Source organism: Mixophyes fleayi, chromosome 2, assembly GCF_038048845.1.
Source record: "Mixophyes fleayi isolate aMixFle1 chromosome 2, aMixFle1.hap1, whole genome shotgun sequence".
In the NCBI taxonomy this organism is placed as follows: Eukaryota; Metazoa; Chordata; class Amphibia; order Anura; family Limnodynastidae; genus Mixophyes; species Mixophyes fleayi.
Window position 1 is genome coordinate 47,310,190 of NC_134403.1, and position 27,329 is coordinate 47,337,518.

General features: G+C 39.8%; 1 protein-coding gene across 2 annotated transcripts in view; it reads right to left on the reverse strand.

Moving 5' to 3' along the window:
• Positions 1-27,329, reverse strand: part of ATP8A2 (ATPase phospholipid transporting 8A2) — a 612,290-nt gene that overhangs the window by 467,033 nt on the left and 117,928 nt on the right. For both annotated transcript variants that reach the window (XM_075198918.1, XM_075198920.1), the window contains 11 exons: positions 26,636-26,763; positions 24,545-24,656; positions 21,179-21,344; positions 18,317-18,444; positions 17,653-17,730; positions 14,156-14,244; positions 12,402-12,446; positions 7,730-7,802; positions 4,294-4,399; positions 3,239-3,321; positions 1,975-2,024 (listed from right to left, as the gene is read on the reverse strand). In XM_075198918.1, the coding sequence (XP_075055019.1) occupies positions 1,975-2,024; positions 3,239-3,321; positions 4,294-4,399; positions 7,730-7,802; positions 12,402-12,446; positions 14,156-14,244; positions 17,653-17,730; positions 18,317-18,444; positions 21,179-21,344; positions 24,545-24,656; positions 26,636-26,763 (1,058 nt within the window). The remainder of the gene's footprint in view (positions 1-1,974; positions 2,025-3,238; positions 3,322-4,293; positions 4,400-7,729; positions 7,803-12,401; positions 12,447-14,155; positions 14,245-17,652; positions 17,731-18,316; positions 18,445-21,178; positions 21,345-24,544; positions 24,657-26,635; positions 26,764-27,329) is intronic.

Genomic DNA, 27,329 nt, shown 5'->3' on the forward strand with positions numbered 1-27,329 from the left:
GGTTTAATAAATATCTCCCACAACCATCCCTGGCATTAAATAATTCACATTCACATTTAATAAATAACCCTCCTCCCCAAACTCAGCCTCACATTCAATCAATAGCCCCAAACCACCCAGCTTTAATTTAAAGGTCCCATCACTCCTTCTTAAATAAAGTTGCCCCACCAATAAATTAAATTGCCCTACTATCAACCCTGAAATAAAATAGCACCCATAAAATAATTAGCCCCACCTACATTCCATTTTCCTCTCCCTTTCCCCACAGAGCTTTAATCACACATGCCCCCCCCCCTCTGCTCAGCAGCTTTAATCACACATGGCCCCCCTCTGCCCAGCAGCTTTAAGTGCACATGCCCCCCTCTGCCCAGCAGCTTTAAGCACACAGGCTCCTCTCTGTCCACATGCCCCCCTCTGCCCACATGCCCCGGCATCACAGTACTTTTTATTACCTTTTTCTCCACTAGTTACTCCGCCAGTGACTGACAGTAAAAAAAAGGAAGAATTGCAGCAGCCCGCCAGTACTGTCTATCATGTGACCACTGCAGTCACATGACTTGGTGATGTCATAATTTTGTCTGAAGGTACGAAGCTGCAAGGGATTTAGCCACTACTCTGTCTTCGCTTGAGAGAAGTTTGCGCCCTCGTGCCCCTGTTCCACGCGTGCCCGGAGATGCAGTTGCTAGGGCGGCCAGATAGGCCCATTAAGCCATCGGTCCTTCTGGTATTTGCCAGAAGAGCCAGATGGCCAGTTAGTGTCTCTGTGTGACACATACGAGTGGGTTGTGAGCAGGAGGACCAATGAGAAGCAGTAATCATAGACACTGAGCCTTTTGATTGGTCCGTCCTCTCACACCCCACTTCCAATAATGTTCACCACTAGGTGGCAATGCAGCGTTACGGTACTGGTCACTTTGTAAAGCTACCATTATACTCACTTGCACTTTATACTGTTTTAACTGCTCTGGAGATAAAATCCCATTAAAGGGGAACAAGTTACCTAAATTTAAAGGGGAATTCCACCTTTACAAAATTATTCTGCAGAGAGATTTGTTTACTATTGATGTCTTTGGATACGACAGGCAAACCTCCCTACAGTACCGAGTTAGGTGGGACAGTCCTGATTTGCGGGCTCAGTCCTGCTATCTGCCAGCTTTATCCCGGTCAGTGGGAAAGTTGGGAGATAATCTGTTAATTAAGGGTTTTTGAGGGGAGGGGAGGGAAGAACAGGGCAGCCCCTATGGTATGGCCACGCCCCATCATGTCATGGTCACGCCCCTGTCCCGATACTGCCTACCCAAATGTTGGCAGGTATGGCTCAGGTCACTGCATTGCAATTGTTTGACAATTTGAGCAAATCTATTGTATCCAAGAGCATCATAAATAAACAACTCTGCATGGACGATAGAATCTCTCTAAGGTTGGCACTCCCCATTATATCTCAGTAACTTGTGGTGGCTTACTCTTTTTTTTTTTTACATTCACAAACATTTTACCTTATTGTAGGATATTTTTCTAAGGCAGCTGCTATGTTTTATTTCCCCATACTTTTATTCTCTCTCAAATATTTGATCCATGAAAAAGGGGGAACAACAGCAACTGAATAAATTCCCACTTTTAATGTCACTGGGAAATACTAGAATTTCCAAATATGAAAAAAAAAAGTGATTTACATAAGGACTTAATAATAATCAGTTCATTATTTTCCTACGTTAAGTTTGTTATACTTGAACATTAGATGTGTAAAAGATACTCTGCGCTCTCTTTCATTTGCTGGAAATATTTTCCTTGTGGTAAAATGGGTAATGTGAACCAATACCCCTGCTCCTTTCACAATGATCAAATAATGATTTAATAATATACATCACGGCGCAGAGTATGGATTGAACTAACAGATAGCATGGACATAAAGGGAAATACACTGCATGAGGGAGATCTGCAATTAAATGACTGATAAGTGTTGGGTAAAGTTACCTTGAGAATTCCAGCACATTGAGAATTTCAAAGCTCTGTTCCGTCCCCATCTAGGCAAAGAGAAATTAAATCTGTTTATCCAACCAAAAAAACCCCAAAACACAGTTAACTTTGGTAACAGCGCCACCTTCTGGATAGGACATTGATTCAGCGCTTATGCACAAGATGAAGTAATGTTCGTATATTAATATCACCCTTTATTTAAAGGGAAAAAATATTCCGCAATCAGGGAGATGTTGAATATACAATAAATACCAACACAGTAACATGCACTGAAACAGGTGAGAACAGCTTACGAGGGCATGTAGTCTAATAATGAGACAAGCCATAAGTGCTTGTTTTGTACTATCAACTTGTCATGTTTATAACGATATGAATAAATGCTGTTATGTGCTCACTAATACTATAGGAACAGTCCAGCTGAATTCTGTGTAAGAACACAAATAAATTCCTTTGATTATCGGATATTACAGGAAGAAAAGAAACAGGTGGTATATGTAGTTTAACCATTGAAGATAAAGAGTAAATGGGCCTGATTCATTAAGGAAAGTAAAGCAAAAAATGAGTAACTTTTCACCTTGGCAAAACCAATGTTGCATTGGAGGGGGAGGCAAATTTAATGTCATAGCTTTATTTTCACACTGAAATTTACAGTTGATCTATCAAGTATTTGTGTGCTACATGAAAAAACAGCCGGTATTTAACTTAGGTGCAAAATAAAAAAACAAATTTGCACCCCTTGCATTGTAACATGGTTTTGTCCAAGAGAAAACTGCCTTTTTTTTGCAGGGGAGATGTCGCTGGAGATTTTTGGGGGCGTGGTCAAGCTGGACGCGTCACATGACCACGCCCCCTAAACTGCCAGACCTATTCTACCCTATTACAGCGGGGCGGACTCTCCTGGACTCCCAGAAATTCAGATGTCTTACGGACATTCCGGTAGAGTAGGCAATCATGCCTTAAAGCTGCAATACCACCTAGTAAACAAAAGGTGGCAGTGCTGGGCTTCAGCCCCTTTCAGAAAGTTAAAAAAAGGACTGTACTATACATTGCTGCTAACCAGACAGTCTATTTATTGATTCCAGTCAGTGATGTCAAAACTATAATGACTGAGAAATATCTGGCTCTACAGAGCTGTTGTGACAACAGGACAACAAGGACATGTGTGACAATGTAGTTCTCCCTCCACTACAACATAAGCTGTCAGCTTCAGTTGTAGTTCCATATTAATAATACAAAAAAGATTTTGCAGAACTGTACTTACTGCATCAATAATGACTGAGTCTGGTGTCCTGCCCGTAAACGTGTAGCCCAGCTTCCTTGCTCCTTTCACTAGCGCTCCTTCATCTGCAAAAATATATATACAACAGTCACACCCTTTATATAGAGATATATATGTACAAGGTGATTGGGTGATATCACTGGCTGCAGGTGGACTGTGTTCAGGGTGTTCATACAAGCGTGTGGCTGCGTCCAATTGTATCTATTTTATTTCTCCAACACAATAACATCGTGTCGCAAATCTAATGTCATTTAGAAAGAAACACTGTGCATGGATGCCAAGCAATCATCCAAAAATGCATTTATGTTGCAAAACATTTCCAAATGGTACCAGTCACCAGTCATCTCCTGCACAAAAGCTTAGTTATTCCCCATTTAAACTAGCACATAAAAGGAGCACTAACTCACTGGTGGATCTAGGGGAAGCCATCAGGGCAATCGCCCCCCTCTAGCAGGGACTTGCTGACTGCGATGCACACTGTGTGCAGGTCCGTTCGGCAGAAAGGAAGACAGAGTCCTGCCCGGCTGCTCTAATTTTGTTTTAAACACAATCTAAGCGGCTGGGCAGCATACTGCTCCTGCTTGTCTCTGCCGAACGGACCTGCACACAATATAATATTCTACGACCGCCCCTGCAGGTTATAATTTCCATTAAGAAATATGCACATGTAAAATGTGTAGTGCATATAATATACATAAGACACATGATTCTCACATCTCTTGTGTTACTGCAATGGAACACACTCTTTCTACCTAAGGTTGTGATGTCTTGGAGACTACAAGTGTGTTTAGATGCCTACAACAATACACAACTTGTCACAATTTAGTGTTTTCCTCTATTTCCAAGCACTTGGTTGAGCGAATGAACAATGAAATGCAACTTTCTTTGCAGTTAATGGAACTTTGTTTCATCAAATATAGTACTTGGAACACTGTTGCCTTTGGATAGATCGCATATATCTGCTATATCAGCTATGTAGACAACACAGATTTGCCTGTGCAACCTTGGCCTTATAGATCATAGATGTGAAGAATGACCTGGGGAAGAGGCTTGATAGATTATTGTATCGCCATCCTTCTCAGGTACCACGGTGTGACACACAGCAAGTAAAGTCAGGAATTCCTTGATCACCAGTGCTGTAGGCTGAAATAAAAAGAGTTCAGTCAATTAAAGTGTTCTACACAGAAACACTTCCACATTACCCATATAACACTGGGGCAACACTGTTCTGGGGGCAGCAGAGAAATTACATCATGATAACTGTCCCAGCATTTCATGAAGACCATCAAAACCACGTACAGCATGCCCAATACTGATTTATGTTTAGTCATGCTGGACAAGGGTATCAGAGATACATACGGTGGACATGAATGTCTCTGTTACATATAGTCTTCATTATATTAAAAGGCAAATTCAGTCCACATTCATTTTTTACTCCCAACCAGTAGAACCCAGTGGGAGGGGGGGTCACATGCTCAGGACTTAGCCAATCGGGAGATATTCAACCACCCATAAACCTCCCCCTGGTGACATTTTGCAGTCTGGCCACATTTGTAATGTGACCATGGGGTAAATTTATCAAGCTGCGGGTTTGAAAAAGTGTAGCTGCTGCCTACAGCAACCAATCAGATTCTAAGTATCATGTATTTACTACATTCTACAAAATGACAGCTAGAATCTGACTGGTTGCTATTGACAACATCTCCACTTTTTTAAAACCTGCAGCTTGATAAATTTACCCCCAGGACTCAGCCAAGGTGTCATAGCACCATCTTAAAACTTTCAGGAGTGCCTCATGCTACACCTTTATAACTAAAGACAACAATAACTCATGGACACTATGTGTATGTACAAAGCTATATACAAAGTAACATGAGTCCACAAGTCATTATCATTTCTCTTAAAATGTATATAGGTTTAAATTATTTTAATGTTCACTTCTAAAGTGGAGAATAACCTCATTGTTTTCTTCATTTGTGCTCTACACATGTATATATATGTGTACTACTAAGCATAGTTATTTTTCTGTGTGACAGTAATAAGCACAGACTAGATTGCAAATACTTATATACCCTCTGTAAGTGCCACCCTCCAACTCCAGGTTAATTACCATAGCACTACCAGCCATCTCTGATGAACAGCCCCTACATCTGGAAATGTCATATGAGCTGAAGTGACCTGGAAGATGTGAGCATTTGGAGCAGGTCAGGTTAACAGAGAATTAAACCTACCAAATGTCACTATTAAAATATATGTCTGTGTATTTAAACATTTATTTATATGTGTGTGTGTGTGTGTGTGTGTGTGTGTGTGTGTGTGTGTGTGTGTGTGTGTAATTGAACCCTTTAACACTAGTTAAAGGGTATAATTTCTACCAACTGCTATGGCTGCCTAAGGCTACATCTTACAAAATGAAAATGAAAATCTAAAAATAACAAGTCCTATATGACACGGGCTGTGACAGTCCCAGAGCTGTTGGAATAGTCTCCAATGAATAGTATCACATTTCCTACAAATGTGTTTCATAGACACCAGACACCTCTCAGAGCTCTAGCGAGATGTCGGGCTGCCTCACCTCCAGCGATATGTATCAAGTGTAACCTTATATATCTTGTCAGCTTCATTAAAAAAATAAATGCCTAAAATGCCAGTTAAAGAGTGTAAGTGTTACTCAGATAACAGTAGGCATTTAATTAGCTCCATCATAAATCACCTCCCTGTCCCTGTTCAGCCACAAGTCATTATCCAGCCACACGTAAGGTTTAATCTTCGTTCCTCTGAGATATCTGCACTTAACCAGGTTGTATCAAGACACTGTTCACAGCAGACACATAGCAGTTCCATGTCAATAAGTGAACTGTGCGCACCGTGGAATAATGATATATGTCTCTGTGCAATGGAGCATTGGATTGTACCATAGAAAAATATTATTGCATTTGGTGGATAGGATACCCATCAGTATCATTTAAATACATTTTTGATAAATGAAAGACATCCAAATAATATTTCTGCTGAGTATACAGAGATACTATTGTACAGTCTGCAATCAATCAGGGGATAGTGGGGCAAATTTAATACAAGTCACTTATGTTGTGGATCACACCAGTAATATTTAATACCAATCTCACAACTTGATATGACTACCTCATCTCTAATACTACATTTGCCCTGGATTAAGTTCTAGAACATTAGGGGAAGATTTATCAAACCTTCTAGAAATTAGAAGTGGAGGAGTTGCCCATAGCAACCAATCAGATTCTAGCTATCATTTATCTAGCTAGCACATTCTAGAAAATAATAGTTAGAATCTGATTGGTTGCTATGGGCAACACCTCCACTTCTCATAGAGTCTATCTATAATATAAAAGCCTAGCGGCGTGTGTTGGTCTGTGTGTGGAAAAAAACAAAACAAGCTGCAGCGCCACCTGCTAGGCGGAGTTATACACTGACCTACTAAATTCTTAGCATTCTCTAATATATAAAAGTAAAAGCCTAGCGGCGTGTGTTAGTGTGTGTGTGTGTGTGGAAAAAACTATTTTCTCAGAAAGGGCACATCCAATTGACCTGAAATTTCGTATACTGACATTATTTGACAAAAAAATTAGAATAGTGAAGTCAGTTAACTTCCATCATCCCCCCTTCCCCCCGTGGGAGGGGTAGTAAAGCCTAAATTTAGGAGTTGAGGGCTCAAACTCATTTTTGTGAGGTAATTTTACCTCATGAACACACATGTGTAGCGGCATGTGTTAGTGTGTGTGTAAAAAACTATTTTCTCCGAAAGGGCTCATCCAATTGACCTGAAATGTGGTATACTGACATTATTTTACAAAAAAAATAGAATAGTGAAGTCAGTTAACTTCCATCATTCCCCCCTTCCCCCCGTGGGAGGGGTAGTAAAGGCTAAATTTACGAGTTGAGGGGTCAAACTCATTTTCGTGAGGTCATTTTACCTCATGGACACATTAAAAAGGCCGCTTGCGTCGGGAAGTAACGCTCTTCCCCTGAGGAGGCCTGGGCTAGGCCCAAATGCATGACAAGAACCTTTTTAAGACCTTAAGTAGCTTGATTTGACTAGAATGTATGAGTATCATGCACGGGTTAACTTGTATCACATATAATCACTGTGTAGTGGGGAAGAATACACTTTAATAAAATATAATTTTTCCCAATCATCTACCAATTATCTCTGTATGGTTATTTTTTTTTATTATTATTTACACATAGAAAGCTTTTGTTGTACACAGTGGCTATAAAATGTATTCACCCCCCCCTTGGACTTATTCACATTTTGCTGTGTTACAACATGGGACTGTAATGGATTTATTTGAAATTTATTTCCACTAATCAACACAAAGTACTCGATAATAAAGTTCTCGTCTTCGCTCTGGATACCACTTATTTGACCTGTTACACTCTTATTTATTTTGACACTAAAATAGAAAACAGTAGCAGCCTTACACATCTAATACTTACACTTTCACCTTCAATGTTCTGAAACAGTTTAGGATCATCAAAGTCACATGATTCACTTGTAGTAGGCAGCTGGCTGGAGACAAAATAAGATGTATTTATTTTTTTGCCAAAGTATTAAACATGAGTAAAGGGAAAGTATCACCTGTACAATGTGAAACTGTTTATGTGGGTGCTAGACGTGGTTGGTGAACACCGTGGTCATGTTATATAGGGTGACATGGCCCTGTCTGCCCACTGTACTTAACACATCACATCCTGACAGATGACGTAAGGAGATATTTTATTTTGTTACGGATTAAACCCTGAATCTTGAATGATCCTACAGTATTCTGTGTTTACATTTTGGGATACTTTCCCTTTACCAAAAAGGGACAACAGTACGACATAAAACATACAACACCAAACCAGTTCTCTGCTACACAATCCTCCAGGGAGCAGTAACAATCCCAGTTATAGTAAAGACAGAACCAGCGTCAGTGACACGTATGGGCCTGTTCTGTTAGTGCGTGCTGGGATTTGTAGTTCAACAACAGCTGACAGTTCAGAGTTTGACTACCACTATCCTAGTTTACTGCTATTGAAATACATGCTTTATGATTTAGTTACAATTAGTTCACATGCATGCTGCATCTTTACCCAGTAAGCGCTGTAGACATCAGCCTGAAGGGTATATTTAACAAACTGTGATAGTGCACTATCGTGCACTTACTGTAAAATACGGTATGTCCCACATATTTAACATCACAGTAGATACCGTGGATATCTGCTGCTTTGCATTCCTTTTCGTTTTTGGAATGGTGACTGCTCCCAACCGCAATCTAGCAAGTTACGAAAAAACGTTTTTTACGATAACTTGTCATGATAATGTACGTCAGCTGAAGCTGGCGCACATTATCATTTTTCGAAAGATTTCAGTGCTATCAGCTCTGCTCCGAAGAGCAGAGCTGGACAGCGCATGTGTGGAGGGATCACATGATCCCTCCCTGTCACTCACCGCTCGCTCTCTGCAACTATAGTTGCAGAGACAGAGCAGAGATGTCTGTGCGCATGCCCGAGGGTTTCACTCGGCGCATGCGCACTGGAGTCAGAAGAGGAGCCCCGTTCATCGCATGCTGCTTCGGGTACGAAGATGGAGTGGTAAGTATGATTTCCACTTCACAGGAACAGCAGCTTTTCGGAACTGCTGTCCCTGTGTTGCTTTTTTAATAAATATGAGAAATAGTTCAATCCTTATCAATGCGATAAGGATTGAAAACTATTTTTCATATTTTGCCAGTGTTGATAAATGTGCCCCTGAATGTGTACTGATTGCAATGACATTTCGCGGTATAAGTGTTTCATATATGTCTACATTTACATGTCTGATGTAGTAATCTTAGTGAAAGGGATAACGGATCCGTAAGGACCCCACTCCTTCCCGTCACGTATGATTGTGTTTGCCCACAGTGAGGATGCCCTGATCGAACAGGAAACCATAAGATTTACACATTTAAGTCCATGTTCCAAGTACGGTGTAGGCATTAATGCACATTCAGTTACGAACAGGGATGAGGGATTGCCGTAGGGATCATTGCTCCCTATCCTGTCTATATCTAGGAAACAAACAGATGAGCCTATCTTGCATTGGCAGCAGCAATTAAATGCTGAAGCGGTACTACACACTAAATTATATATAATGGTTTACCATAAGAATATGTTCATGTATTCTGTATATACTACACTCACAATACAGTATTTATGTTTGTCTCTGAACGTATGGGGGACATAGTCAACTAATTCACTAGAGATTATCAAAGTGGTTCTCAAACTGGTTCTTTGTATCGACTCTAAAGTTCAAAACTTCTAGATAAATTCTGGAACTTTAGACTAAATTTCTGCACTAAATTACAGCCAAACAGGCTTGACTAAATTTGAACCAGTTTGAACATGACCAAGCTTGTTCGAGCTTAAATGGCCACGCTGTATAATATGTTTAACACCTTTCCATACAAATGGCAAACTCAAACCTCGAACTTAGAGCACAGTAAGGTTCACTGATCAAATTAGAAAACAGCTCAAAATACCATTAAACGCAGCCTTTTAAGCTTGAACAGGCAGAAGTACTTAGTTTATGTAAATGTCACTTAACTCAGACAGTAAATTTGTCTTTGAGGTTCACTATATCAGGGCAAACTGAACAGGCCCAAACAGCATGATCGCACCACTATCAAGGCACTGGAACCAGCCACATCCAATCAAATTTCAAACCCATTTTAATAATTTGAGCACCAGAGAGCAACATAAATATTTACTGTTGAAAGCAGGGCTATATTTAACCAATGGGCAAACTAGGAACATTCCTAAGGCAGTACTGTTCAGGGGGCAGCATAGTAATGTTTTTTTGGCTCATTTTATTTAAGTTGCATTAGTACCTAAGTGTTACATTTTCCTCACCTGCTCCTTACTTATACGCAGCTCTGGTGCACACAGCAATTCAAGGGTGTTCTGTGGGGGTATTGGAGTCAGCCAATCGCTTAACATTAGCGCTAGACACGCCCCCAGGGCATGGCCACGTTCATTGGGACATGACCGTGATCCTAACTTGATGCAGCCACTACCCCTTTTCTGAGGAGGTGCTACTTTGTCCCAATTTAGTATTTTAATTGTTGGTAGGTATGATTTTGGAATGAGGTAGAAACTGTCCCCATAACACTAAATCTGAACTCTAAACAAGGTCCTAGTTAGGAGGTAGTACTGGATTTTGAGAAAGACTGACCTAATTATAATTTAAAATGGGGCTTTTAAGCTACTGCATTGCCCTATTTTGACTATATTGTTCTATGTATGCCTTTCTTTTTCTCCACTAAGCCCCCAAACAACCTATAGGGTAGATTTATCAAACCTTCTAAATAATGAAAAGTGGAGGTGTTGCCCATAGCAACCAATCAGATTCAAGCTATCATTTATCTAGCACACTCTAGAAAATGAGTTAGAATCTGATTGGCTGCTATGGGCAAATCTACCTCTATGGGTTTTCCATACACAGAATTCTGTCTTCTAATTCTCCAACTTTATAGAATGTTCAGCAGCAAAAAAACTATACGATAACTTCAAATACAAAACATGAATACGTCCAGACTACAGTACAAGCACAATCTACACAGGGCAAATTAACGGGCACACTGTTTTCTACAAAGGCACTCCATGTAAAACCCTGGCTCGTAGGCTAATTGTCCCCATTTTGTGCCTTACTGCAATCTTCTAGAAATCCTTCCATAATGTTAAGGGGAATGTAATTTTCTATATTTAAAAAAAGAAAACATAAGAAAAAGAAATAAATCAATGCTCAGTCATTTCAGCCTCACTACAAAAGGAAATCTTTAAATTCACTTTGATGTTCCTGTTTTAATCTACATGATTCAAAGGGCTTTTGCGAGTGAATCTGCACTACGTTTAGCCACAGCTCTTTAAAGGCACGCAGGATACAAACGCTTGAACGTTCGGCCAAAGTATTAAATAGTTGGATAGGAATTTGACTGAAACTAATTACAACCCTTTAGATAAAGCTGAAAGAAGTAGAAACACATAATCACTGGATGTCATTTGGGTCTCACAAGATTACTTTCCCCTTGTATACATATTAATGTATGTGGTCATATATACATAGAGAGTAATGTATACATATGTCGATGAGGAGAGAGGAAGGCAAACGCTGACATCTTATACAGCTCTGTACCGCCTCATGTGGATTAAGGAGCTGCTAAAAAATACTACACAGTATAAACCTTTCAGCTCTGAATGAAGAGGCTTTGGATGGAGCTGAATGGAATATTTTCAGCCAGGTTTTACTAAATATGGGCCTGCTGACCACTAATGACAGTATAGCCAATGTTCAGTATGAGGACGACATGCCAGCAAGGGTTCTGTACTCGGCATTGATGCTCAGGGCTTAGAGGCCTCACTATCACATCAGTAAAACTGAGGTAAAGGTCGAAGGGAAAATTTATAATAATAATCGCCACATCTTTTCCTCAGTAATAGATTGATAATCGTGTCAGAAATGCCAGTTCTGGCACATTATCCTTATTTACCAAACAAAAAACAGAAAGAGGAAAAAAAATATTTAAACTTTAGGGTTTTTCTTTCTTTTTTTTTTTTTTAACACAGTCTGTTTCTATTCGGCCTAGTTCTTTTCAATGCATGCGCTTGTATGTAAAATAAACAGACTAATCTGAAAAAAAAGGAGACCGTGTGTTATGTGTCCTCTGCCAGGAAGCCCACAACCCTTCCCTCTGTCACACACCGTAGCCCTCCTCTGGCATCAGATTAAGGAATACAATTATTGTGTGTGAATAATAAATAAGAAGATTAAAGCAGTTTGGTTATACAAACATATCAAATGGCCGAGGCTTTAAGTCTTTAGCAAAGTGGCTCATTGGAAATGGAAGAAACAAGGTTGTCTACCACTGGGGGTTTCAGTCAGATATTAGAAAAATTATGACTCATGCAAATGGCTTACAACAAAAGGGTTTAGAAAGGAGAGGCGTGGAATTCCGGCATATGTCAAATCTACACCAGTTCTAGAACCTTTCATTTGTGACAGGAATGAATTGAGATTGGTTACAACTTGTAATGTATATGATGGGAGTTCTAAAACTGCTGCAAAATAAGCCATGAAATGAGAGATATTTACCTGAAATCTTCAGAAGAGCGTTCCCTCTCAAATTCTGGAAAATGTCTTCCAGTTATGTGGAAATAAGAAATTAAGTGAAATATATGGAAACAAATTTTGTTCATAAAGCAAATTACATAACTGGTCCAAAGAACATTTCTAAATATTTACAACCCAAGAGGAACAAAGCATTTTTCAGTAATACTCATACATTGAAATGAATTATTGTTAACATCATGCACTAGGTATGAGTTCATATGTATTAAATTGTAACTTTCACCTACATTACCGGGAATCACATGTCAGTGATATCATTAGTTTCTAGTGAACTGATAGGCTGCATTTTCATGAAAATTGAGTCAACTCACAAAATGGCTGCCTCCAAAGCACACACTTTAAATATACAATGGCAAAGACGATCTTTTCAATTTATTACCTCACAATATGTGTTTTATTTTTCTTTAAATGCTGTCCTAAATACGTACCCAACCCCTACCAAAGTACCATGGTCAACTACCAAATTACCATTAAACTGCATATCCAGAGTTGGACATATGGCTGTTTTTTTCGACATAAATACACACATCTGTACTGTGCGCACCAAACATGAGTACACATACTTCTATATGCAGAACACTTTGTCACATATTACAACTCTTTAGGACAGGAGAGGTGGGACGGAGGACAGTTAGGTAAGGGTACAAAGGGTAAAAAGGGGAGGTGAGTGGTATCCTCAGGGTTTTGCGTGTGAAAGACCTGTGTCCACAAAATTATCAAACCATTTATTCTAGGGAACAGTGTTCGCCCAAAGCCCACCCCATCTAATTTTTAAAGGGGAAAACAGCAGGTGTTTTTTATATTTATACTTTATATGGAAAATGTGATTTTTGCATTTATTAATAACGTTGTCCAGACAGAATTTTCACTTGTGTATATTACACTAAATTGCATTATTAGATTGTATACAAATAGGCTAAAGCAGCTTTCGCATTTCCTACAAACACTGTCAAGCCACATCGCTATCCCTATTCTTTCTCTACACACTGGTTACTCCTGATGTAAACCTGGTGCATATGTTAGTGTTGTAGATATGGACTACTCTTAAGTGAATATATGTACGTAAATGCACTTTTTCATGCATAAGTCATGAGCCACAGATATCTCCATAGTTCAGTTGGTGGTACACTATTGGTCACCTTCAGTTACAATGTGACAGTAACTCACACATTCTGGGCCTGATTCACTAAGGCACACAAAGCGAACAGAAATTGTGTTTTCCTTTTTTTAGCACACGTAATTCGGCAGTCATGTGTCCGTATTCAGCTACAAGCTTTACTGAAGAAACGTCTCTGGATGAATACGGATATGAGTGCAGTCTGCTCTGCAGGATATGTCCAATACATATGTGGAATATAAAGCCCAGGAGATCGCACAGACAAAAAGTAAATAATTCAATTATCGCCACCTGTTATAGTCTAGATATTAATGAAAAAAAAACTTGGCACACCCTCACTGTACATTACCTAGGTGCATACGCCCAGTCCCCTCCCCCATGAAATCATAGGCTGTCGTAAGTGTCCTTTGCTTTCAAGATGAATTGGATTTTTTTGCATCCAATTGCGTATAGTTAATTTCTTGGCATCTTACGCGTAATACGGCACGTATCAGCATTTATGTACCTTAATGAATCAGGACCTCTATATGCACCCATGCAAGTGTTAAGTATACAATATAAAAACATCTGTCTAATTCAACTTGTGTGTTGATATACCTACCCATATGTAACGCCACCAATGCTGCATTTCTTGAAGTGCATTATATTGCAAGTTAAAGTCCCCGTTTTGTCCGAGAACAAGTATTTAACCTGCGGGAGTAAGAAGAAATTTACATTGATTTGAATAGAAATAATGTCTCTCTCATTTAAGTCAGTATGTTTTTACACCCTGTCAATTCTTTGCATTTTACTGAAATCTCTAATGTTGGTGCACTGTACAAATATATTATATTTTGTAGTAAAACTATAGATGTAAAATATTCATAATTTAAAGCAGTAATCCCATGAAGAAAAATCAGATCTGCTTTTTAACACAATATTTGTTATAAGAAGAATGTCAGTATTCACTTTCCTTTGTTTGTTTTTTCACCAGGCTGCTATTAATGATTTATGAATCTGGACTACCATGGCAACCACAGTCACATAGCACATGATGTAGTGAGCAGAGATGCTTTGGAATGCCCCTCTGAGCTCTTTCTGCACTGTGACATCCTTCTCTCCACCTGCCATCGCATGACAAGCTGAGAGCTATCAGCCTGTGTCTGGCAACTATTTCTGACTCATGTTTAAAAATGTATTTAACTTGCCATTTTAAAAAAAAAAAAAAAAAATATATGTGGGACTGCTGCTTTAATCGCAACTGCTTTATATAGAGCACTAACCCTGCTGCAACCAATACATCATTTAAAAACTACAATAAAAATAAAGAATGAGTAACATTGATGTCACACTAGAAAAAGGGCACATAGTTAAAAAAATTAACATTATAAATCAAAAGCAATGCTTTTATTTATGATCACGCTACAATCACCAACATTTATTCCTGGAACCAGTGTGAAAGAGCCAATGCAAAAAAACAAAATGACTGTAATGAAGCCATTCTGCCAGATGAGGGCAGCATTGTCATGTGCCACTTTGAAAGGGATCATAAAACAGGATACTGGAGCCTATTTGTTAAAATGACACTTATCATGGAGACAAAATAATTACCTATCATCTCAATGAATATGAATATATTGTGTGTGTGGCAGCTAAGCAATACTTAACGCCAATAGAAATCCTCTTTATGAATAGGGCAAAGTGAAAAAAGCCCTATCGCTTTTGAAAACACTCGTTTTAGGCAACAATACAGACCTGGGGGTAAATGTATGAACATGCGGGTTCTTCAACACCCGCGTGTTCGGCGATTAAATTTCAAGCGGCGCTGCATTGTAAAGGGAGACCCGCATGTTCATACATTTACCCCCTGGCCTTTCATATATTACTCCCTATCTTTGGTTTGTGGTTTCCCAGCCTCCCTGTACAGCTCACTAGTTACGCCTCTGCTCGCCCCTCATTGAGCCTGCAGGGCATTGGATAAGATAATAGACTTGATAGAACCACAGCCCATGTTAACACCCAGACACTACATGTAGTTCAGATAAACCAGGACTTACATGATTTACAGTCTAGTACTCATACAGGATAATATGACTCATTTCCAAACCACAAAAAATATGGTCCCACGCTGCATTTTATTTGTCCTTAAATAACCGACACACAAATTTGAAGGTGTATACCACTAACCTTCGTATTTGCAGATTTGCAGATACAGTAAAATGTCACTTCAACTCAGACCTACTTTCACTTTAGGGCCACCCCTTTCATTGCATCACACTTTAACGTCTTTCTCCTAAAACACTGGGAGGTTTTTAACACTAATTTATGTCTTACATTTATCATGGGATATACAGGAACTGACTTTATTATGTGTATTTATGCATTGTTCCTAGAAAAGTGTTTCTTCGAAAATCTGTCCTATTAAAATTATAGGGACGAGGGTGAGTTTCCGGCAACTGACCATGTTCAGATCAGCTGGATAACGGACGTCCTTTTGCAGGAAGGTAAAAACTGTGTGTGACCTGTTAACCGGAGATCGCCTACTTACATTTGCCTTCACTACCGGCACCGGATCACTTAAATATTCTCAGCCCGCAAAATGAGATCTTGTTTTTACATTTAACTGTGCACGTCACCCACACTCAGCAAGGAACGTCTACCATTCAGCCCCACACCCCAATCAGAAGATGCCACATTTTGCACCCCTACAGATGCCATCGTTTTGGCCTACAAATCCAACGGCACACATGTAACGTCCCAATAGCTGCTTTTGCACTTTCATAAATAACTCTAAGGGGTTAATTTATCAAGCTGCGAGATTATCCGGCGGGTTTGAAAAGTGGAGATTTTGCCTATATGAACCAATCAGATTCTAGTTATTTATTTAGAACATTCTACAAAATGATAACTAGGGGCCTGATTCATTAAGGATCTAATAACTGAGCTTTTAGGGCTCTTTCACACCTATTGCTGTTAATGTGCTCTTCAGCCACTAACACGTTATTAGTGGATTAAAATAGTAGGATGGTTTCTTATGGGCTTGTTCCCAACATTGCATTCTAAAATTTTAAACAGAATAATTACAATATTAGAATACATTACAACCTATTTCTCATTCTTTAATGAAAGCTACCAGTATAATAATAATAATAATAATAATAATAATAATGTTAGTCTTTAAGCACATGGAGACTGCGTTAAAAAAAACATTAAGCGTACATTAATTTTAATATATCGTTACCCATTTTGCCAGCACATGTGTGTACAAGCCCTAAATTCTCTGTTCCAGGTACTCTTGGTACATATTTTCATTTGTCAGTGCCAAGGCAAGTTTACAGACTAGGGGCCTGATTCATTAAGGATCTTAACTTGAGAAACTTCTTATTTCAGTCTCCTGGACAAAACCATGTTACAATGCAAGGGGTGAAAATTAGTTTTCTGTTTTGCACATAAGTTAAATACTGACTGTTTTTTCACCGCTGACATAACCGCAAGGTAAGTATTTTCTTTTTTTTTTTTTTGCAGGATTTTTTTTTTAGCGCTGCCTCGGACAGGCCCCCTTGACTGCAGGGTCCCCGGGCACCTGCCCATTGTGCCCAATGGAAGAGACAGCCCTGTTTATGAGCCCCAGGGCTATGACTCCTACAAGTACCATTAGTGTGATCTGTTTGGCTATCAGCAGGTATGGTTGTCTTTCAGATTCTGGAAGTCTTGTAGGACTGACGTCACAGCACAGAGGTCCAGCCAGATTGCACTGTAAGGACAACGTCCGTACCTGCCCATTGTTGAACAGACCACACAAGCAAATATGACCACTTCAATGCCTGTTGTTACACGACTAAGGTGGTGGATGATAGTATGAGATATTAGCTATGAAACATGAGGGTATATAATATTTGTACTGCACAGATTACAGAGGTACAATACAGTATATAACTTTAGAGAACAATATACTATACTTATTATGATGGTACAAGACAGTGTATGATATTAGAATTGAATGCAGGATACTAGATATGGTGGTATAGTCACCAGAAGCGATGAGATGACAGTATGTGAGTGATGGAACAAAGCTGAATGGGATACAACAGTTGCATCAATCACCATTTATCTGCTCACCTGTCCCAGCTCTTCATTCAGATTGGACGTTCGAGCCATTGCAGGGGTGTCTGTCTCTGCATAATACATATCTCTGTCCTGCAATACAGCACAAACCTTCATCAATGTTTCATGCTGGGATAATCTGTGACATCTCTAAATCTTACAGGCACTATCATTCACAACGTAACACATTTTCTTTTTATCTGAGGAACAATGACCAGTATTTGTTAGGTAGAAAGACAATAGATCTCTTAAATTCAATATTAGGTAATGGAACTTCCCCTGCAGACAGAGATATTACTCTTTAAACCCACTGTTCAGGAAATAAATGTATGGCCCTCCCATTCCTCAAGCAGTATCCTAGAGCAATGCTTTAAAAAGAGCTGTCAGACTTGTAGTCAATTACCTGGTATACACTACGACTGCCTTGTTGAATGACCAATGACTGACTTGTGTATTGTGCTTCTACTGTTAACCTCGGTGAGATGAAGCAGTTTTTTTTTTTTAGTTTTTTTTTATCTCAACCAAGTTAGGTTCATCTTAATAATCAAATGTGTCCAGGAAATAGACTCTTTTGGCAGTGGCAGCCATATAAATCTCCCTCACAAAATCTGCTGGGATTGCAGCTTTAGCACTGACCGGATTTCAGCCATAACAACATACACAAGTATCTATAACTCACCCAATTAATGAAAAGAGCCTGAGTGAACTTCACCACTTCGAGAGTCACCAGGAGACTGATGGGAATGAGATTGTTGTACAGGATAATGAATGTCAGGAGATTGTATCCAAAATTGTTAGATACGGCCTCTGTGGAAAGTGAGGTGTACAGTAATATGTTATAACGGTTCTCCAACACAGCAATACAGTTATCTGGAGTCCACTAATTCAGAGTGAAGGGAAAGATAAATAGGAAAAATGTTAACAGCTTTGATCTATTTTTGCATATTAGAGATGATATATTACTCATATATTACTCTGCCTCTAATGGAATGGTTAATGCTCCGTAAACCGTGAGGAAAACGAAAACTCCTCGCACCTCTGTTCCCCCCTCATCGCACCTCTGTTCCCCCCCTCATCGCACCTCATTGCCAGGCACCCACAGATACATCATACATGCCAACTTTTGAGATCTCCCTGGCGATGTTTTAGGGGGCGTGGTCAAGTGGGACATGTCATTTGGCCCCACCCCCAAGCTGTAGTAACCATTTTAGCCTATTACAGTGGAGGGAGGGGGGGGGGGGCTTAGCACACATGTGATCGTGCGCCCCCCTCCCTGTAATAGGCTAAAATGGTTAACAGGAGGTTGCTTTGCTACTCCCAGAAATTCGGGAGTCTCCCAGACATTCCAGAACAGTGAGCAACCATAAGATAGGGTTTTATCAGAACAGACGATATTTCACATTAAGTCCTGATAGTGGAGGAAGATACACTAATGTTAATCATTGAATTGAGGTGTTTCAATCAGACCCGTTGCCAGAGGTGTATAACATCAAGCACCTAGCCATGCAGTCTCCATTTGCAAATTTGTGATACAATGTAGGTCATTCTAAAGAGCTCAGTGACTTTAAGCGTGGTACTGTGATAGGATGCCACCTTTGTAATAAGACGGTTCATGAAATTTCATCCCTCCATGGTCAATTGTAAGTGATATTATTAGAAAGCGGAAGCGTCCAGGAACAACAACAACTTATGAAGCAGAAGATCATGTAAAAATCACAGAGCGGGGTCAACGACTGCTAAGGTGCATGGTGCGTAAAAGTCTCCAACGCTCTGCTGATTCCATAGCTGAAGACTTCCAAACTTCCACTGGCATTAATGTAAGCACAAAAACTGTGAGGCGGGAGCTTAATGGAATGGGTGTCCATGGCCGAGAAGCTGCATGCAAGCCTCACATCACCAAGACCAATGCCAAGCGTCGGATGAAGTGGTGTAAGTCACACCGGCACTGGACTGTGGAGAAGTGGAAACGTGTTCTGTGGAGTGACGAATAAGGGTTCTCGGTTTGGCAGTCAGATGGACGAGTCTGGGTGTGACAGAGACCGGGAGAATGTTACCTACCTGATTGCATTATGCCATCTGTGAAGTTTGGTGGATGAGGGATAATGGTATGGGGCTGTTTTTCAGGGTTTGGGCTAGGTCCCTTATCTCCAGTAAAGGGCAAACGTAATGCTTCAGCATATCAAGTCATTTTGCACAATTTTATGCTTCCAACTTTGAGGCAACAGTTTGGGGAAGGTCCTTTTCTATTCCAACATGACTGTGCCTCAGTGCACAAGGCAAGGACTATAAAGACATGGTTTGAGGAGTTTGGTGTGGAAGAACTTGACTCCCCCGCACAAAGCCCTGATCTCAACCTCATCAAACACCTTTGGGATTGACTAGAATGGAGATGGCGAGCCAGGCCTTCTCGTCCAACATCAGTGCCTGACCTCATAAATGCTCTACAGAATGAATGGGCACAAATTCACACAGAAACACTCCAACATCTTGTGTAAAGCCTTCCAAGAAGAGTGGAAGCTGTTATCATTGCAAAAGGGGGACCAAATTCATATTAAAGTATCTGTATTTGAATATAATATCATTACAGTCCCTGTTGGTGTAATGAACAAGCATCCGAATACTTTTGTCCATATAGTGCATTTTCCTACACACAGCCTCCCCGAGCCTGTTATGCTAACAGAACAACAGTTGGTATTCAGCTACATAGCAAATGTTACTTTAATGTAAACTCACTAGTGTTATTTTATATATTTTAGTAGAAAATACATAATTCAATTTATAAAAGTCTACATAACATTGAGTAAATCAAGCTGCGAGCTTCTGGCGGGTTTAAAAAGTGGAGATGTTGCCTGTAGCAACCAATCATATTCTCTGTATCATTTATTTAGCACATTCTACAAATGACAGCTAGAATCTGATTGGTTGCTATAGGCAACATCTCCACTTTTTCAAACCCACAGTTTGATAAATTTACCCCAAGGAATCGGGACACATCAAGCCCCACCCTGATCAATACAAACCCCGCCCAGTGATGCCCACTTCCCAGCCAGAAACTCCCACTTGGTTTTGTAAGACACACCCCTTTTACGGCCCTTGAACCGGGACAGCTGGGAGGTTTATAGTACATTAAGCAGTCATTCCTCTGTAAAGACAATGATGCACTGATGGTGAAACATGTTAATGTGATGTATTGATGGGAAAACATAATTTTAAGTGGAGCAGTCACCAACACGGTGGAGATAGTCACTTTGTCACCTGAACCAGTATTCAGCGTATCTGTTAGTGACATCACAGAGGCAGGAGGCACTTTTTGCCTCCTACCTCTGTGATGTCACATGTCCCTGTGTTCTCACTAATAACGTCTCAGTCCACAAAATGTTCATCAACACTGTACGGATAAAAGACAGGCACCCGTTAAATATATTATTCAGTACAAATCTCCTAATTATTTTAAATCTGTAGACAATAAAATCCGAGGCTGACATAATACAGGGATTGTAAGCCATAAATACAAGCCTCATCATTATGTGACAGGACTTACCGTTGGTGCCTAGATACCAGTTATTATCCTCATACTTTCTGTTCCATAATAAAGCCCCAACAGAGCTGACGAGAGCCATGACCAGGAGGATGCAGAATAAAACCAGGATTTGTACGTTCGTCACTTTCTCTACATTAGACCGTTTAAGGGGCGCTTTGGTGGAGTTCTGGAATGTACATATTAAAAACACAATGTGCCAATGAATAAGTCAATATCATACGTTTTATCACATTCATATATAATCTGCTTGTACCAGTTTTGTAATTACAGGCTGGTGACATAATTGAAAACCAATAGTATCTTATACATTAAATTAATAAGTAATAGTGAGGTCATAATTAAATTGTAAAATAAAATAAAAAATAAGATTTGCTGAAAATGCATAATGGGAAAAAGAAAGGTTATTGTGTGGCTGAGATAGGCTCTAACTAAACGTGGTAGATTATTAGCGTGAGGACTTGCTGGAACATGTAGTTCCACAATAGTATCTAATAGGAAAAAAACCTACACAATTTTATTAAAATAAAGCCATGGTTTACCGTTTTATTAAAAATGTTAAAACCAAAAGAAATCTTTTAGTGAAGTAGTCGACAGAGAACCTTCATCCATGATGTAATTCACAGGCTTAGTAAAGATGCGTCATACACATAACATTACTATTAAGACACAGCGGATTCCGCTTCCGCCGCTTGCCTGGAAATAGCAGCCAGCGTCCTCTTCATCTCTAAGGACTTGCTGAGCTTTGTAGTTTCAAAACGGTACTTTATGATTTTCTCACTTATTGCTGCATCCACCACCCAAGTGATCCAGTGCATCCACCACCCAAGTGGTCCAGGACCAGCCCCAGTTATATTTAATAAGGGACTTTTGTGCCCAGAGATGGGTCTGCACAGTTTTTGTGGCTTTGATTCTTCAAGGAAACTGCACTTTGTACTGACCAGTCTAGAGCTGGTTTCACATCAGAAGGATCACTGGCTGCGGGTCTCCCTGTTCTAGGAGCACAACCTGGTACTATAACCCGTTACTATAGCCTGGTACTATAGCCTGTTACTATAGCCTGTTACTACAGCCTGTTACTACAGCCTGTTACTACAACCTGTTACTACAGCCTGTTACTACAGCCTGTTACTACAGCCTGTTACTACAGCCTGTTACTACAACCTGTTACTACAGCCTGTTACTACAGCCTGTTACTACAACCTGTTACTACAACCTGTTACTACAGCCTGTTACTACAGCCTGTTACTACAACCTGTTACTACAACCTGTTACTACAACCTGTTACTACAACCTGTTACTACAGCCTGTTACTACAACCTGTTACTACAACCTGTTACTACAACCTGTTACTACAGCCTGTTACTACAGCCTGTTACTACAACCTGTTACTACAGCCTGTTACTACAGCCTGTTACTATAGCCTGTTACTACAGCCTGTTACTACAACCTGTTACTACAACCTGTTACTACAGCCTGTTACTACAGCCTGTTACTATAACCTGTTACTACAGCCTGTTACTACAACCTGTTACTACAACCTGTTACTACAGCCTGTTACTACAGCCTGTTACTACAACCTGTTACTACAACCTGTTACTACAGCCTGTTACTACAACCTGTTACTACAACCTGTTACTACAGCCTGTTACTACAGCCTGTTACTACAACCTGTTACTACAACCTGTTACTACAGCCTGTTACTACAGCCTGTTACTACAACCTGTTACTACAACCTGTTACTACAGCCTGTTACTACAACCTGTTACTACAACCTGTTACTACAGCCTGTTACTACAACCTGTTACTACAACCTGTTACTATAACCTGTTACTACAGCCTGTTACTACAGCCTGTTACTACAACCTGTTACTACAGCCTGTTACTACAGCCTGTTACTATAACCTGTTACTACAGCCTGTTACTACAACCTGTTACTACAGCCTGTTACTATAACCTGTTACTACAACCTGTTACTACAACCTGTTACTACAGCCTGTTACTACAGCCTGTTACTACAGCCTGTTACTACAACCTGTTACTACAACCTGTTACTACAGCCTGTTACTACAACCTGTTACTACAACCTGTTACTACAGCCTGTTACTACAACCTGTTACTACAACCTGTTACTATAACCTGTTACTACAGCCTGTTACTACAGCCTGTTACTACAACCTGTTACTACAGCCTGTTACTACAGCCTGTTACTATAACCTGTTACTACAGCCTGTTACTACAGCCTGTTACTACAACCTGTTACTACAGCCTGTTACTATAACCTGTTACTACAGCCTGTTACTACAGCCTGTTACTATAACCTGTTACTACAGCCTGTTACTATAACCTGTTACTACAACCTGTTACTACAGCCTGTTACTACAGCCTGTTACTATAACCTGTTACTACAGCCTGTTACTATAACCTGTTACTACAACCTGTTACTACAACCTGTTACTATAACCTGTTACTACAGCCTGTTACTACAGCCTGTTACTACAACCTGTTACTACAGCCTGTTACTACAGCCTGTTACTATAACCTGTTACTACAGCCTGTTACTACAGCCTGTTACTACAACCTGTTACTACAGCCTGTTACTACAGCCTGTTACTACAACCTGTTACTACAGCCTGTTACTACAACCTGTTACTATAACCTGTTACTACAGCCTGTTACTACAGCCTGTTACTACAGCCTGTTACAATAACCTGTTACTATAACCTGTTACTACAGCCTGTTACTATAACCTGTTACTATAACCTGTTACTACAGCCTGTTACTATCGCCACTTTCGCAAGGGGCACCACACTCATTGTCCCCCTGTGCTAGCAGTAACCAGCTCAGGCTATAGAGCTGTTTGTTTGTTTTTCTATTATTTTTTATAGGGAGTTAGATTTTAGAAAGAATAACTTTTTGAATGTTTAGTCCTTGCTGGTGCTACATACAAACAGTAATCCTGATTCAGATAGTTACACTAAAGTGTGGCAATTTTAAATTGTAACGCAGGTATGGTAGGATACGTTAAAACCGTGATGTGCTGGGTGTCACTTTAACCATTGCTACATCTACATCATTATCCATTAGTCAGAGGGCAGCTAGTACAGCAAAAGAAAAGCAATGAAGTTGTAGCTAGTACACGCAGGTAAAATTTATTCACGTCCTATAACAAACGGTCTAATTTGACCCCTGTGGTCAGGTACAGGGAACATAGTGACAAAAGAAATTATAAGCAGCTACAGTCAATGAGGATCAGTTCATGAATAAACACAACGTTCCAATTAAGCACCAACATGTTCTGTTACTTAAGAAAATCATGGACCACAACTGGGGGAAAGAAAATGATTCTATAAACAGATTACAACTTACCTGCATAAGTTTGGTGTCATGTCCTGTATATACAACAATACCCAAAACCCATTGAGTGTTCCTGATCTGGGCTCCTCTTAACAAGATCTGGTCAGGTCCAATAGCAACTGGGCTAAAACAAAAAGTACATTTGCAGTGTTAGCCGAGGAAAGCTTGTCTGTATCCTACAATAAAAGTTATATGTAGGAACATGTTATTCATGCGATACTGAAACCCTGCTGATGTCATCTCTAAGTAAAGAGAACGGATTAAGGTTCATTAAGAACCACATATCAGGCAGCACACACGGCTTCTTTATTGTACAAGTATGTCTGCCTGATAGAGCACCCGGTGGGAAGAGGAGAGTAGGGGTCAGAGTAGCGGATGGATAAACACTGCTGGGTCCACTCTGATTGCTGGGTCTCACAGTCTCTGCACCTTTACAATGTCTATAGTTCAGCTTTGGTGGAGTTATTTACTGTACAACATGCTCAGCGCATCTCAATGTCCTAATGTGAGAGCCCTTTACTGTACCCCCCACATGCAGGGATTCTGATGGCAATTTGTTGATTTGGGCTTTTTTCATACTAAATTGGTTAGGCCATAAATCATGTTAACTGGTTATCACATCGGCCTAATTGTCTAATTACATCAGTTTCATGCTAATGTGTCAAATCACAGAGGATGGAAGAAACATAATGAAAGACTAAATAAAGCCAGACGGGAAAAAAACCTCTAATCCCATGAAAAGGTTTTATGTCCATGTTCTGTTTACTAATGAGCTTATAACCAAGTGACAGAAATGGCTCCAGCAGCCTCAGACATGAGACTGAGAAAGATGTTGTCATAGACACAACAATTGCAGAAAATCTGCTTAACAAGTGCAATAAAAATCAGGCTTTGTGTAACTAACAAGTTAGCAGCAGATTAATGTTATTAATATTCTGTAAAAAATGACAGAACGACTCAATTCAATTTTAAAAGCACACATCCCTATTAATCAGCACATATACATTTATGTTACCCCCCTGTGCAGACTATGAACAGATTCTGAGACATTGGAGCAGATTCATTCCTGCGCGATGTGCTGTTGGACATCACCGCGATGACCAATTGCACACATTTTCCGTTAATACGGTACTGAAATCTTTGCTTATTATTAAGGCCGAACATCGCCTCTGAGTGTCTCTGTGGACTGTTCTGGAGGCACAGAGAGCAGAATTGTATTTGCCCTTAAAAATAGATTAACTAAATCTTCTAAAAAGTAAAAGTGGAGGTGTGACCAATTTTAACCAATCAGATTCTAGTTATTATTTTCTAGAATGTACTATACAAGTAATAGCAAAAATCTGATTGGTTGCTATGAGCAAATACCTTCACTTTTCTATTTTTACACAATTTCATATATCTACCCCTTCGACTGGTAAGTCTTTTCCTGCTCTTTGTCGTGCTTTCAGATCTAGACTATGCACCAGGATTGTGAGAGGATTTCCACAGAACAAGATTTGACAGGGCAGTCAATGAAGGAGATAAATGGATTCTGGGGGGGGAGAAAGTTAAACATCTTACTTGCCAACTTATGGCAAGTATGATCCGGGAGCCTGCCGGGGAAGGTGCGCGTGCAGGGCGCAGGGCTCCGAAAATCGCGTCATTTTGGCCCCATGACATAGTGACGCAAAACGCATAATTCTACAGCGGGGGCGGGGTCAAACGCCGCGATTACCGGTGAATCGCGGCGTTTTGGACCTAATACTGCCCACTTCACTAGGGAGTGGGCAGATCAGGGAGATTGCCACACTCTCCCGGGAGTCCGGGAGACTCTCGCGAAATGCAGGAGTCTCCCGGGCATTCCGGGATAGTTGGCAAGTATGGTTAACATTGGAACTGTACTTAATGTTCAGCTCTTACTAGCACAATAACAGATACTAGGGAACATCTTATAATAAGGATATTCCATATATCTATCCCCTTCATATTAGAAATAAAAAGGGAAAATAAAAATATAGCTTTAAAATTAAATGTAGGACAGTTCTGCTGCCCGTCATCCGAGGCAGAGCTGTTACTTCTTAAATGTTCAGAGTAGTTAATGAGCAGCCAAATTCCCCAACAGACCTGTTGCCCTCCAAGAGCAGGTTTCCAGTAAAATCATACAGATGCCTATTAGGTCCTTCACACTCAATTCTTCCGGTCATTTTAACCAAATCCTCATGGGAGTGAAGATTGGAGGTTGCTGGTAAACCCTGCAGACAAAAGACAATTAATGAACAAACAGATGCGAGCTGTGATAAAACATTAAATAATAAAACATTACTACAGGCGTGAAGATACTGAGCACAGAGACCAGAATACATGAGGTCACGTTGTGTATATATATATATATATATATATATATATATATATATATATATATATATATATATATATATATATATATATATATATATATATATATATATATATTAGGATTTCTACCAGTATAAGTTAGATTGCTCTCTATATCTATCTATGAAACAGCTATAATGGCCTAGTCGGTGCTCAGAGTAAATTTTATTAAAAATAAAAGTTTGTATTATGTTATCATTTTATTATGTCAGATAATGGGGTGGAGAAATAATGCTCAGTGGACAATGAAAAGGAATATTAAAAGCTACCTTAGCTATACTACTAAAGCTTCCATATGGCAACACTGTAGCACCATGGTTAGCATTGCTGTCTCACAGTACTGGGTCCTAAGTTTGATTCCCATGTATGTTCCCACCATGTTTGCATGGGGAAAAACGCGTACTTGAGAGATGCCCAAAGCTTG